General features: G+C 38.8%; 2 protein-coding genes across 2 annotated transcripts; both read right to left on the minus strand.

Moving 5' to 3' along the window:
• Positions 1 to 253: 253 nt before the first annotated feature.
• LOC110494227 (homeobox protein Hox-C5) lies at positions 254 to 4038 on the minus strand. Its single transcript, XM_021569132.2, has 2 exons — positions 3096 to 4038; positions 254 to 2123 (listed from the first exon to the last, which is right to left on the minus strand). The coding sequence occupies exons 1-2, from the start codon at positions 3601 to 3603 to the stop codon at positions 1909 to 1911; spliced, it is 723 nt and encodes a 240-aa protein (XP_021424807.1). The 5' UTR covers positions 3604 to 4038; the 3' UTR covers positions 254 to 1908.
• Positions 4039 to 5264: 1226 nt separating this feature from the next.
• On the minus strand, positions 5265 to 11706 carry LOC110494228 (homeobox protein Hox-C6). The gene is made up of 2 exons (XM_021569133.2): positions 7119 to 11706; positions 5265 to 6366 (listed from the first exon to the last, which is right to left on the minus strand). The coding sequence occupies exons 1-2, from the start codon at positions 7516 to 7518 to the stop codon at positions 6068 to 6070; spliced, it is 699 nt and encodes a 232-aa protein (XP_021424808.1). The 5' UTR covers positions 7519 to 11706; the 3' UTR covers positions 5265 to 6067.
• Between the last annotated feature and the right edge of the window lie 3847 nt (positions 11707 to 15553).

The raw sequence follows: 15553 nt of genomic DNA on the forward strand, positions 1-15553 counted from the left end.
CAGGCATCCGTCTGTACTGTAAACAATTACTAAGGAAGTGGAGCCTGACAGTGAACCAGCGAGCACGTTGAGAACTGCTAAGGGCCAAAGACAAAAAAAAACTGCCACTTCTTCTTGGAGTTGGCTAATCAAACCGCTACTGAATTAGCCGCACAAAGTTCCAGTATACCATTATACTTTCCCACACCCCGGTTTCCCCGTGACACATTCAAAATACATAGTTGTAATATGAAGCACATACGACGCTGTTTTTTTCCCCCCAAATTCACCCATCTTTATTTCATTACTTGAAACACAAACATAGCACGAATGCCTTTCTCCTCAAGATTTCAGTCCACTTCAAAGATTAAACTTCAGCTATCTATAATCAAGATGAGCAAGTTTAAATCTAAGCTATAGTATGGTGCTAACTGTTCTAGTTAATATAGGTAATTCAAGTGCATTTCGTTCCAGAAGATCATCCTCCATTAAACCACTCAATAGATTATTATTATTTCTAAAAAGTGAAAAGAAACTTGGTCAAGAATATGTTAAATGTAATATGTGAATTTGTTTTACCTACAAGGCCTTCAAAGTTGTATATGTGAGGAATTATAACCGTGTAGCATATGAGAAAAGGTTCTGACACTTGTGTGCTTTGTGGCAGCCGCCGGAAACGAGAAAATTGTTTAATTGTTAGCTACTCATTGTGGACATGAGTCTCCTGCCTCATGACAACCTTTATGTCAACCCAAAATCTCACATTAGTTGGAGAGATACGTTTTCAGAAGAAAAACAATACCACGTCTGTGTTCTTCACTTTCAAACCTTAGGTACATTAATAATGAATCATTATTGAATTGAACATAAGTTACACATTAGGCCTACATAAATTCTAGACTACAGATTGTCTTTTTGTTTGCCCATGTTCCCAAGTAATGTGAAATTTGCAGGACATGTAGGATGTTGGGCTATTGCCCAATTCTCAGCAGTAATCTGCCACTACATGTATTTTTCGTGTTTTACAAAATATTCTAAATTGCTAATAATGATTTGTGACAAATATAATGCTGAGGTTTAAAAACAAATCCCATGATCATACTTGGCACATTAGGTCAGATCTTAGTCAACAATCAGGCCAAATGTTATGTTTCCCCCAAATATGAAGCCCCTGCCTATACTGGCAAGTTAGGTAGCCTAATACAATATACCTTTTCAGATGAGGAAACCATTCACAGTATACATGTTAACTACGAAATGTATAGTAAGGTTTAAGTATATCACTGTTCTCACGACACTTTATGTCCAAAACCAATCATTTTATGTGGACTATTTTAAATACAATCACAGAATGATATAGCCCTCGCAATTTACTAAAATGTTTCTATGTTACATCTTAAAATGTTTCTATGTTTCACCGTTGTTTAAACGGGGCTGGTAAAAAAACACAAACAGAAAATAAATACTTAAGGAGTTTGAAGATAAACTACAAGGAATTTATTTACCTTGTTTTTTTATATAAATAATAGGCACCTCTCACGAAGAAAACAATAGTGATAGTGCAGTAGTAATACGATAATAACAATAAAACGTTCAGCTTTAAAATACTTCAAGGTAAAAAAAAGGTAAGTGGTGAAATGTTACAATTTTCGCTAATTAATATATTTCAAGCGTTTCTATTCTCACAAGTTATATAAGACTCTGCTGAACAAGTACATATTCAAAGATAGAAAATAAAACAATACAACATTCAAACCAAATGACAGGTATATTACATAATCAGATCCATAATCGAAGAATGTTCAATATTTGTCATCACACTGAAACATCGCATCACAAAAGTCACTGTTTGGAAACATGGGTGGTGCTGACAGTCTTTGAATGACATCTCTAAGGAACGTTGATAACGTTTGAAAATGGCTCCATGTTTTAGATTGACTCTTTAATTTTAAGCTTTGAGTCCTTCTTCCACTTCATTCGTCGGTTCTGGAACCAGATTTTGATCTGCCTCTCGTTCAGACAGAGAGTATGGGCGATCTCGATACGCCTACGACGCGTCAGATACCGGTTGAAATGGAACTCTTTCTCCAACTCCAGAGTTTGGTAGCGCGTGTAACTCGTCCTTGACCTTTTACCGTCAGCCTCTGGAGTGTAATTGAGAGAAAAATAATCTGTGACCACACTGGAAATGTGACAATTCATAGAAACATTCTCAACATTATCACTTAAAATATGTCTTAACTTGTCAATGGACATGCAATGACTTGTAGCATATCAATTAATAAGAATGAATAGCAAAACACAGCCTCTTCTGTGACTATATCCTCATGTTAAAGATTACTTTAACATTTGAATGTTACTGTATGGCTTAATGAATATAGCCTATATGAGGATAGCTGGATGGCTGGATAAATGGTAATCAATGTGGAGCTGCGTGAGTTACCAAAACCCAGGCAAAAAGGTGGCCATTCGGGTTCACTCAATGAAACTACAATGAAAGCATATTACTAGTAGGCTTATTACTAATAATATTATTGTTATTATAATAAACATTATTATTATAACTACAACTAAAACAAGAACAAGGTCGTTACAGTTACAGAAATATTATTTGAGCCTCTAAAGTAGGTTACATGCCCTCTTACATAACACAAAATAAGTTGCCATGGCAAGTGAGTAGACTATTCAAATTTTATAAACGTTCAGTTAAAGTGCACAGTGGAATCCACAATCTCACCCTTCAACTCTCCTCAAAATAAGCATAGGCCTACTTATCATACTATCTTGTTTTGATTCTAAATAAAGTAGAATGAAAACATTGTTTGTTGAGATTTTTAAGGGACTTGTGTCTCCCTTATCCAATTACCCTGTCATAAATTTGGACGCAGATCGCTTCTTCGGTGTAACAGGACATTTTTACGAGCAATTGATGACTTTGTCATAAAATTTACGACTGCGAGTTTTATTATTTCCGAATACAGCCTATAAAACTCAAGAAAGAAAAACTGTGAATGGACTCAGGAGGTTAAAAATAGAGACACACATGGAGGAGAGAGGGTGTGAGAAAAAAACTTCCCTTTGTACAAAATAAAGAAAAGATATACATGCAACTTTACCGTGACCCATGTGTAGTTTCGTCATCCAGGGATATATTTGTGGTTGCGGTTCGCTGGTTTGTGGCTGAGTAGAATTGTTTCCTTGTCTTACTGGCTGGACGGGTTGCAAACTTACGACTTTGATCTCGCCTGTTTGAGTCTTGCATATATGCATTTCGCTGAAATCCGAGTCCGTCTCGGGTTTGCGACAATACAGTCCGAGATTTAGAGAACCCTGGCGGCTTGTCTGCTCGTTCATGTGGCGTCTCTGGGAAGCGTCTCCTGTGGAAGACTCTGGTCGTGGTGTAAGGTCGCCAGGATTGCCATGCAGCCCAGAGTTCATCTCTACCATGCCAAGGGAGCTCGAGGACGGTGGGGACGCGAATGACCCCCGGTGATCATGCCCTCCAAAACCACAGTAGCCGGACACGTTGAGTTCGGAGCTAGAGCCGTATCCATGGTTGTGCAAAGCGAAGGCTGACGCCTCGTGAGTTTGCTTAAACAATGAGTTGGCTACGTAAGAGCTCATTTCAAGAGAAAACGCTAAGGAAACGAAATGGAAGCATTTATATGGACTAAATTATTGCATTCAAGTTTTTATTTAACACGATAATTGTAAAAATATGTAGGCCCACAGATAGCAGTTGTAACGGTTTGTTATTATTATTGCGTTTGATTTGTAGCTCTTTTGAAGTTCATGGGGTTTTATCCTAAAAATGACCACGATTTATAGGTGGGTGATTTTTTTATTTTTTTATCCATTGCCCAAATATGGGATGTTTAAAAATAATCACGTGCTCGTATCGGCCAGTCATACATTTGGTTAGATCACACTTGGAGGTTATTGATGGAAATAGGAGAAACGCCTGATATCCGGGCAGCGGGGACCCTGTTGGGGCACTGGCGGTGCAGTGCTGGACGAAAGGCCGAGAGCGTCACCTGGTGCCAGGGATGGATAAGGCCATAAAACACACAAGCCCCCCCACATGCAAACTATGTAGTAATCTACCTGGCAACAACAACACAACATTTGTGTGGTGTGTATCTGCATATAACATGTTTTGTCATAGGATAGAACTGCATTGAAGGCCTAATGTTAAAGTTTGTTATAACCAGTTGCAGACAAACTAATTGATTACTACCAAAACTACCGATAGTAAAGGGGGATAAGGAAAGGGGGATACCTAGTCAGTTGTACAACTGCATGCCTTTAAATGAAATGTGTCTTGCGCATTTAACCCAACCCCTCTGAATCAGAGAGATGCCTTAATCGACATCCACGTCTTCGGCGCCCGGGGAACAATGGGTTAACTGCCTTGCTCGGCGGCAGAACGAGATATTTTTTGTACCTTGTCAGCTCGGGGATTCGATCCAGCAACCTATAGATATAAAATCATCATTGAAAGTGTAGCATAGAGCAGGCAGTTGGTCTCCAAACTATAAAAGGCCACCAGGAACAATTTTCTCGATAAGGCAGATATGCCAGAATTCGAAATCGACGTGAGTAATTGTGCGTAATTGTATAGCCTACAACGACTGATAGCCTACTTAGAATGATAATGCCGACGTTGATAATAATGGTGATAATAATAACAGTAATCCTAAATTATCTTTATTCAAGTTGCATCATTGGTTTATCTGAAAAGGTAGAGCGCAAACAGAATGTCATCTAAACAACTGCAACATCTCCTGGTTTGAATTGGCTTGTGTGTGTGACATGAGTCACATAACTGGACAAGTTTTCTAAAAAAAGAAGGCCTATTTTATTAATAACACGTATGAAAACGTTAAATCATACCGTGTAAGCTGAAATGGAAGTATATTTAGACATAGCAATTAGACAGGCCTCTCAAGCGGTGATTTTATATCGAATTGTGGGATTTGCTTTTCCTCTACTCTCCCCATCCACATCTTCCAACATTTCTGTAGCTATTTGAAGTGACTATTCAAATACTTCACTGCATTGCTTTGACAAAATTAGTGTGCTCCTCTTTTCTTTAAGTGGCGAAGCTTTGAATTCACGGATAACGTGGAAGAACCATTATATAGATAGGGTGGCTGGCTTTGGGTCTGTTACATGACGAATAAAAAACGTGAACAAGGATAATGTACATATTTTACCTGCATGGAGGGCTATAATTGAGAACTAGACCAACATGGTATAATGGGCGCAAAAACATGGACGACAACTTTTTTTTATTAACAGTTTTATTAAATATGACTTGAAGTGAATTTCATAGCCTTCATCACTGTTATTGTTTTATTTCGGATTTTCAACTAACGCTACAATTCAAGCCACATCGGTCAGTTATGATTTGACCACATACTCAATGTAGGCTAGCCTACTGGTACATAATCTAAACATAAATAAAGTAGGCTAGCTAATACAAAGAAGGTGCGGGATGCGGACGAATGCTCTCACAGGACTAAGGCGTGTAATATAGATATACATATATTTACAAACATATCAACAATTTAGGTAGTGTGAGTCGTTATTATTCAGCATAGTTTTTTCGTACAACAAAACAGCAAAACGAAAAAAACGTAAATGGGTTACTCAAGCGGATGTAAAGCTTATACCTTCCTTCACATCTTATGACAATTACTTTTGTAAAACATATTGCCAACATCATAGGTGTATGGACATCTGAGAACCACTGTTTTTCTTTGCTGTCAAACAGCATTTAAGAACATATAATGATGAATGTCTTCGCGTTACACACAGTTTGGGTATACAAGGGAATGTCAAGTAAGGAATTAAATGATTTGGTCACGGTGAAATGTTCATATCCAATACAGAAAGAAATTGAAAAAGGCAAACATTGATGTCTGAAGATATGTAGCGTCCACATTGCATTTAACGCAGCCACATATTTTAATACACTAGTTTCTTTATTGTGCCAAACAATAGTTGATAGGTAGGCTACTTGATAGGTAGTTAAGTTATCCTCACAGAACGGCGGATTGATGCATATAGTAAGTTAGGAACTCGTTCATTCTTTCTTCTCTTCTGTCGCCTCTTCTGTGTCCTCTTTACCCGTGTCTTGACTCACCCCTGCCGAACCACTTTCGGTGAGAGTCGTAGTTAGATTGCTTTCCTTTTTCCATTTCATCCGGCGATTCTGGAACCAGATTTTTATCTGACGTTCGGTGAGACAGAGTGCATTGGCGATTTCGATACGTCTGCGTCTCGTCAAGTAGCGGTTGAAATGGAATTCCTTTTCGAGTTCTAGAGTTTGGTACCGGGAGTAAATTTGTCGGCCTCTTCGTCTGTCAGAACCGTATCCAACTCCTGAGTGGAAACACAATTTAAATTAGCATAATCAGGAAATATATTTTAAAGTAAGCTATATGCAATGTCACTACGCCAGCGTTTCCCAAACTCGGTTCTCGGGACCTCAAGGGGTGCACGTTTAATTTTGCCCTAACACTACACAGCTGATTCAAATGATCAAAGCTTGATGATGAGTCGATTATTTGTATAAGGGTAGGCAAAAACCAAAACGTGCACCCCTTGGGGTCCCTCGGACCGAGTTTGGGAAACCCTGCACTATCCAAACACACATAATTACAAAAACCCACGGAAATAATCGATATAGGCCTTCATTCATAATCATTCGCAGTCTAGGATCGTGTCCGGTTTTCATGCTAGCCTATGTTTTGCAATTATCTAAATAAACAACAGTTGTGGTAGCCTATGTACTGACGCAACACACACACACACACACTTTCGCTATCAGGGGAACCCAGTCTACTGAGTAATATTTGAAGAGATTATACTCGTCTTAAAATTCCGTGAACTCTGCTATGGGTCACAAAAAATATGAACTTAAATGCTATAAACTCTTTTGTTTTAAGGGAAATAAGGATGGACTGTGACGGAGATTTGTCCAAAAGGGATTTCCTACGAAGATAAAAGGTCTTTATTGCCGGCGACAGGGTGCTGCTGTAGTATAATGGTTTATGGGGTGATAAAACGTAGCTTCCCTAGTCGTAAAACGGGCCAGCTCGTCTAATTTATCTCTATGAGTTGGTAATACTCACCGCTATGAGAGTTCATCCGCTGCATCCACGGGAAGATCTGAATGTTCCCCTTCTGTTCCTGCGAGCCGTTCCTGCCCGGATCAGACGGGTAATCCTGGGGGAGTGAGGTTTGTGCACCTTGTCCCAAACTGCTCTGCCTACAGCTGGGCAGCACGTCCTTATCTTGGTAAAACACGTTGGATCCATACTCGTACGGTCCCCTGCTCGAGCCGAACACTACGTTGTCTTGGGGCGAATAGAAAGGCGAGGAATATATCCGATTTTGGGCCACAGCGGCTCCGTAGGATGAGTAGTGTCGAACAGCGTCATAGGTAGTTGAGTTTAGGGCCACGTTAGGTAAAACCTCTTGACCACCAGCTAAATGGCATGAGAGCGACGGGTTTGCGAAATACGAATTCATACCTTGCCTCTCTCCCTTGCTCCCTCTTTCTCTTTCCCTCCCTCCCTTACAATCTCACCTCTCTCTCTATTCTCCCTCTCTCACACTAAGTCACTCTCTTTTTTTCTCTGTCAGTCTATCTTTTAATACCGGCACGCTGAATGATTTCTTTATAATGTATTTCTAGACACCAATAAAGACACAAGGTACAAAGCCGAATGTTGTTGCTAAAGCCTCACTCTAGGATGGACAAGATGACAATGTCAGCTGACCAAATTTCCTCCAATAAAAAGCAAGGAGTAGAGGACTAAGGGAGAAAAAAAACGTTACTTCATTTTTAAAAATCCTCGCTTGAAACTACTCTCACATACGCGCATGTACCCACACAAACGCAATCGCAAGCTAATACATTGTCATATGCGTGCGCACATACAGAAAGACGGACTACATAAATAGGGAGCGTTTATACACACACACACACGCGCGAGCGCGCATGCGCACGCACAAAGTCACATACTTGCCAATCTGCCTCCGCAACACATGTTCTTTGTTGCACAGTAGCCTGTACTATACTGAAGCAAAAATAATAACACTAATGCTCATAAATGTATAAAGAACATGCAGTGGATGAATTGAATCAGATTGGCCATAAACAATCACATTAATCAATTAGCCTAAATGTAGAATTGAATTATTGAGAGAAATAGATGCTAACGCTAGACAAGCATGCTCTGTTTCAATTATTTGACTTGAGTTCATTCTCTTGTTATTTTTTTAAAGACGGACCTTAGAGACGACGGAGAGTTATGTTTTCAAGTCTCTCGGGTCGAGAAAATAAGATTAGGGTCCGCAACTGCAATACAGTGATCGAATTATTCAGTTAGAAAAAGTCTTGACAATATTGCCCTCGTCGATTCATATATTTTTCCTCGGTGTGAGATACATAGCTTATAAACTGATTAAAAAGCATGATTTATGATAAACAAAGGGGTTTAATCAAATTGTTCAAATAGAGTTTAGAAAACATGTTTGGGTGACATTTAATTATATCGTTTGTAATAGCAACGTTGCTATAGGCTTTAGACTTACATGAATGGACTGAATGTTGATGTATTCGATAATAGGAATGGCCATGACACAGTTATCTAATCTTATGATATAAAATACAAATAGTAAGTATTGAGTTACTTCAGTTTGACATAAAACAAGTCCTAACACAGGCTTGTTTTGAAGCCTAGAGGCTGACAGGAAAACTGAACACAGGAGCGTGCGCTTTGACACACACACACACACACCTAATTTATCATTAGAGCTGGAATTACACGAAATAGTTCGCCATGCAATGGGATCACTGTTACTTATGTCATGATAGGCCTACACGACAGGAGTAATAAATGGAGTTGTATTTTACCTGAAATTGGGTTGTTGTGGATAGACAGGCATGTAAGGATATGCCAAAATCTTTTGAGGCTTCTCCATCAAAAAAGACAGGTCTATGCTACATTTGATAACACATGAGGTTGCCTGCTAAGCTATAGTCTATAGCAACTTTGGACAATAATTAGATTAGAGCTGGTGCACGAAATTCGACACATTTATTCGAAGAGGTAAGGAAAGTCTTATATTGGGACAAGCGTTTTTTTTGGCGCGTTGCCCCTTTGTTCAGTGCGAATTCTTTGGGCAAGGAGAGTGGGGGTTTATTGCAGTTTTACAGCGAAAGAATGTCTTTAACGCCCGTGTAAGCCGCAGAAGTCATAAAAGCAGACAAATGACAGCATCCAGTCTACCGCCTATAACGCTCCACCACTGCATGCACTGTGTGTATCCGCGTGTGGGAAATCCTAGCCCAACAGAAATTAACTGCACTAGTGAATGGAAAGAGAATAAACTTAAAGTGAAGACACTGGATAGTCAAGCGGTGCCTTTAAAAAATATATAATGGACAAAACCACAAAATGATGTTAGGCCTATTACAAACAAGGCCAATAGGCTTAAACAGTAAGAGAGCAAAGTATTAAACTACTGTAGCCTATACTGCAGTGAACATTTGAGGGTTGTTACTGTAATAGTTGATATTTAGTTGATGAAATAGCTACGCCAGTGTGTAGGTGGAAAATATTACGATTTGACGGTAAAGGCCTATTGCAGGACAACACAATATAAAATAAATGATGACAAATTTAAATATAGCGAAAATCCTGCTTTTAAAATATCCACCGTAAACGTGCCACAAATGTGTCTGTGGCGTCTTAATCGATATCAAACTCAGATTATTAGACTTCCATGTAAACAATACAGCCTACCTAAAGTTAGATTTGAATGACAAGCTATTGCTATTAGGCTATTTTTTTCTTTTTGGAATAACATGGGAAAGATAATAAGGACTTTTATGACAGGTATGATGAATTCGATTAATATCCACATAGTCTAATCAATCCTTCTCCGCTTTCCAAATAAAAGTTCCGCACTCAGTTTAATCGAACTAATGAGCTCATGGGTTGGCAGAAGTTGTCGGATACAAACGTGGTGTTCCCCAAACATGCTTTGATCTCTACATCCGAATGCTTTTAAAAGGCTATTACTTTAATGTGGGCCATGTGACGAACGCAGCAGTGGGATGTTATCGGTGAGCCTTTCTCTGAATTGAATAGAGAACTAGTTAATATGGAACATTTGACCTCTGTAAACCAGGTTTATCATGCAACTCTTAAGATAATTTATACATGTATTAACTGAGACCCCCCCACCATACACACAATATTAGGTTGAGTAGATTATATCTTTCGAATAGAAAAATAGGCACCGTGCTCTATACTTCGCGTTAACAACATAGGCCGAGGTTGTTGATGCGCTTTCTGTGAAGGAAACGTGATTTGGGTTGGGGAGAGGTAGAGAGCGGTTTTATTGTACTATGGAAGTGGAAGTGTATGGGGAAGTGTTTTATTGCACCCTTTGTGGAAAACAGTCTGGCATTTGCACGGAAAAAAACAGCTGGTCACTCATGTCCTTTGGAGGTATGGAGGTATAGCCTACCATTTGAACCAGACAAAAAACGAATCGGACATAAATAAGGCTCCAATTGTCGTCCTGAATATTATAGAATTTTGTTCTGTGCTACATTATTATTTGCAGATACAGCAAGTCTAACTCAGCTGTAGACGTAGACAAGAGTAGCACAATTTTGCATTTCTAAACACAAAGTATTGCAACCCTAACTCTGTCTCTTGTGCCAGTAGCACAAATAGAATTGGTAAGTAAACAACTAGACTTCACTGATAATAACAATTATGATATCCGTGTTATAGGCTAGATTATATTCAATGCGCTATTACTGGTGTATTGCTGAAATAGTATTATAATTTAGCGATGAGTTTCAAGACTTCTTTTTTTGCACGGGCAAAATATCCCTAAACAAAAGTATTTGAAAAAAATGATCACTATCATTATGCTATTATTATGAAATGACATGCTTATTCTGATTATTTTAAACAGTTTAATAAAGCACTGTAGCAGACGGGGTATCATAACCATCTGCTTTTTAGGACCAATAGCCTACCAAACAAATGCAGGCCTACACTTGCGATTTACAATTGATATCCCTCAATGATATCTAAATATTTTGAACCATTCATTTTTGTATTTTGACTAAGGGAATCACCAAATAAAGCAAGATATTGAAGGCCTGCTCTTGTAAATATAAAGGTTTAAAATGTGTCTTTACCCTATGATGGGTGGAGTTGCCCTTCTCCAAAACTGTTTTTTTTATACCAATTACCTGATCAGGTGCCATGTGAAGGTGAGAAGTCAAGCGCATAGTCAATAGCACCCTGCTTTTACGGCACAATAAATGAACAATAAACTGCAATGAAAACAACCGCACTAGGACAGGGTGCGCCTAGCGCCTAGGCCTTGCATTTTTAGTGCAGCGTTTTGGGTTTTATTTGGTGGCAGCCAAATATTAGTCTACCTATCTAGATGCCCATCGTTTTATTTTGGCATGAAATTAGTTTACTCGAATAAATATTTACTCTTAATGTTGTACTTTTGTTGTTGTTGAGTAGAATGTTTATGAAAGCCTGTTGTAGTCTATTTACAAGTAGGCTATAGGCCTACACATTTGTTGTGTATGATGACATTTTCTAAATGCCAGGCATGCATGCCAAGCGTTTGTGACGATATTTTCTCCCTTAGAGACAGGCCTACAAAGTGTCCTCACTTCTTGACTGTGAGGCCATAACCTTTAATAACCTTACACCCCCCACTCCCATTTTTTTCTCCCTCTCTGCAGCTCTGCGGAAAGATCATCTGAACGCATGTGTCCTTGGATAAACTCCAGGAGGCCCAAGAACTGGAACAATAAAAAGGATCTGCTGCAATCCTCCATCAAAATAACAACACGTTTATTCGTCCCGCACAATATTGTAAAGGAAATGGCAGAGGAAATAGAAGTACATTTTCTTAAATTATACTTCCGAATTTATTGAGGTCAAATATAATAGTCGTTAAGGGACAATTTTGTCATGGCAAACGTTGTGTGTGGTTAGCACAAGACACATGTTTTGGATGACTAGTTAACAGGACATCTGCGCGCATCAACCTGAATTTACGCAAATATATTTATCTGACAATCCACGATTTACGGGAAAATGTGAGTTGTGCGCCTATCTCGGGTCAGGGTTATGGTTCCTATATGCTGCAGCTATTTGACCCATTTCTTGGCAAGCGACAAAACTCTATAGCTTGCAGGTAACGGACTGCAGCCCACTCTTTTTACATGGGAGGCATTTAAAGGGCTACTAAATTGTGGTCTTGTCTTCTTGGTAATAATTACAGGCAAGGTAAATCCCAAACAAAGCCAAGCAGCACCTGGCTCTCATTTGAGTAAAAAAAGAACTGTGAAAGCAACAACAGAAGCTATGATAATAATACAACTTATTATTATTTAATAGGAATAAGTCTTCAACCCTTATTGCTGGCAAGGAATGGCAATTTAGTATGGTAAAGCCATTGGGTTGTTGGTTGCTGCATTGTAGTCACAAGGTCTTTGCCATGTGTCATATTTTGTTATTTTATTAGGATCCCCATTAGCTGGTGCAAAAGCGTAGGTCCCTAAGACGAATCTTTAAAATAGGCCCTACTATTTGCAGGGCCGGTTCCAGGTATAAGCAACATAAGCGGCCGCTTAGGGCCCGGTCGCTAGGGGGCCCTGACCACCCCAAAAAGGAACTCAATTTACCATTGAGTAGTAAAATACCCCAGGTGCAATTTCTAAATTTAGTTGTGCATCGGAAGTTGGTAGTTAGTCTAGCCAGCCATCTAAACTTGTAGTAATCATGGCCGAATACCGACCAGCACACAGGGCACGTGCCCAGGGTCTCTGACCGCCACGGGGGACTCATTGATTTTTATTAGTCATTCTCACTCAGATATCATATTGACACGACATAAGTAATTACAAAATGTGTAGAATTGCAGGAAATTTGCTTTAAAACTTCAAAAATATCTCTCCACCCCATGGCAAAATTAGTCGAATTTTATGAAATATGTCATAAAATTGAAAGGTTTTCTCTCCGCCCCATGGCAAAATGTGTATAACTGCCAAAAACTTGCATTTAAACTGCAACATTTTCTCTACGCTCCACTTCAAAATGTGTACAATTGCAGAAAATGAACTATAAAATGTACATTTTTCTCTCCATCGTCAGGATGGGGGCCACTATAACCAAACCTTGCTTAGGGCCCCAAAACGTCTAGAGCCAGCCCAAACTATTTCATACAGGGTATATAGGGAGCAGTGCAAACAACACTTCTTGCAGCTTACCGTGGGCTACGGAAACATCATCATGTTATTATTTTGTCCAATATTGTGTCATAGTCAACATCTAATTAGATAAAACTAACGTGACATGTACTCACGGTATGGATCACACAGTATATTGGCAGTGAGGTGTTGTGATTGAACACTAGATGGCAGTGTTGAATGTAATGCAAATTAGGTGTGAGAAAAGAGGTTTGAGCCTGCATTGGTAGGGTATTGCCACATTCCACTGCTTATTTGCTGTTCATGACAAAAACTATAACATGTTTGATGTTGTATTGCTGTGATAAGTTATTGACTGAGGCTATCCAATGTCTAACTAAATAAAGTGTTTGGCTTTGGTGATCCATGATGATTAAGTGTGTGTAAATAAACTTCCATGTACTGACAGGCCACACAATAGTGTATGTACATTATACACATTATACACAACACACATTAGTGTATATGTAGATTATAGCCTACACTTTATACACAAGTCTACCAGTTCAATAAACAAAACTAATACTTTCACAATGTTATGATGACACCACCACAATGTCACCAGAACATGTCTGCTCATGTTGCAATATGGTTCAGATAAATAACCAACTGAACAATGGGTCTTTTATTTACGCATGTGTTGCAGCTTTGCCTACCTATATAATATCAGTATGAAGGTTTATACAAAAGGCTATATCTGTGCGCATCTCAATGTATTGCCACAAATTAAAGACACGAGTCCTAAACATTAAAGCCAAAGCAATAGCCTAGGCCTGGTAATAAGGAATGGTTACTAATGAAATATTTACTTGACTGCAGACTGAGAAAACATAATTCCTGAATCACACCAGGGCATAAGGCATCACACTTGATGTTTAAGGCATGTACCATTAAAGAGTTAAAGGAAAATTCCACCCCCCAATTTTGTTTTGTATTTGTTTCATTAGTCCATTGTTGATATAGTCCAAAAATGTTTAGCTTGTCAGCAATCAAGTTTTCAACATATGTAACTTTCAACATACAGAAATTATGCCTTTTGCCTCAGCATCATATGATGCAAAATGCATCATACGGGATCATTTCTGTATGTTGAAAGTTACATATGTTGAAAACTTGATTGCTGACAAGCAAAACGTTTTTGGACTATATCAACAATGGTCTAATGAAACAAATACAAAAAAAAATGTTTTGGGGTGGAATTTTTCTTTAAATAAAACAAGTAGCTCAAATGTAATAGGAACAATGTGTAAACTATCCCAGGCATCAATACACTCCCACGCCACAAGGTACCAGTTACTTTCTATGGTCTGATACAATAAGCATTACAACAAGTTAGTCCTGGTGTTTTTTTATTTTACCTTTATTTAACTAGGCAAGTCAGTTAAGAACACATTCTTATTTTCAATGACGGCCTAGGAACAGTGGGTTAACTTCCTGTTCAGGGGCAGAACGACAGATTTGTACCTTGTCAGCTCGGGGATATGAACTTGCAACCTTTCGGTCCAACGCTTTAACCACTAGGCTACTCTGCCGCCCCGTGATGCACATTGGCCCTCTTGACTATTTCTGTCAGAACCAAAATGATTGCTCACATGGGTTACAGCAAGCTACTAGGAACAGTTCCACTTGCAGATGTATTGGCCTTTCACTAAAACTTTGAGAGATGGAGGCTCAGGTCCTAAAAAGTTAATTCAACTCCACAAACCAATATTAATTCTATAACAAAAGAAAGCCTAATAGACACTCTTTTTTATTACAACGGCAGAATGTGTAGCTTATTACTAAACCATAATATATAGGCTACTACACAATTTGTTTTGCATTTGATATTTACACGAACAAGTAGACTGACGTTACAATATTTATGCCTATATCAGGCCAAAACCTTATGTCCATAGACCATAGACCTCACAGTGTCAATATAAGCATAGCATACATAATATGCATGATTTGGTCAACTTCTGCATTGACTCCCCGTTTAGTAAAATATATATATAACATCATTAGATCCATCCGATGGGCCACAGACCATTAGATTCATTTTAAACTAATAAGGACCGTTGAAACCCAAACTTACCCACGTTCTCCTTGCCACTACATGACTCACGTTCACTGGTCCAGCTGTTACGAGGGCGGGAGGGAAACCAAGAAGACCGACGAACCCAACTTTTTAATATCCTATAAGTGGCTGGTATTCTGTTTAACTCTGTAGAACGAAAGGATGGGTATTCGGGCTCTGAAGTGTCACAATACACT

The sequence above is a fragment of the Oncorhynchus mykiss genome, chromosome 17, assembly GCF_013265735.2.
Source record: "Oncorhynchus mykiss isolate Arlee chromosome 17, USDA_OmykA_1.1, whole genome shotgun sequence".
Taxonomy (NCBI): Eukaryota; Metazoa; Chordata; class Actinopteri; order Salmoniformes; family Salmonidae; genus Oncorhynchus; species Oncorhynchus mykiss.

Excerpts from the sequence above, each read along its gene's own strand:
- LOC110494227 (XM_021569132.2), bottom strand. The coding sequence starts at position 3,603 with ATGAGCTCTTACGTAGCCAACTCATTGTTTAAGCAAACTCACGAGGCG. Across the intron at positions 2,124-3,095 it reads GAAACTACACATGGGTCACG|AGGCTGACGGTAAAAGGTCA; the intron begins GTAAAGTTGCAT and ends ATTACACTCCAG.
- LOC110494228 (XM_021569133.2), bottom strand. The coding sequence starts at position 7,518 with ATGAATTCGTATTTCGCAAACCCGTCGCTCTCATGCCATTTAGCTGGT. Across the intron at positions 6,367-7,118 it reads GCGGATGAACTCTCATAGCG|GAGTTGGATACGGTTCTGAC; the intron begins GTGAGTATTACC and ends GTTTCCACTCAG.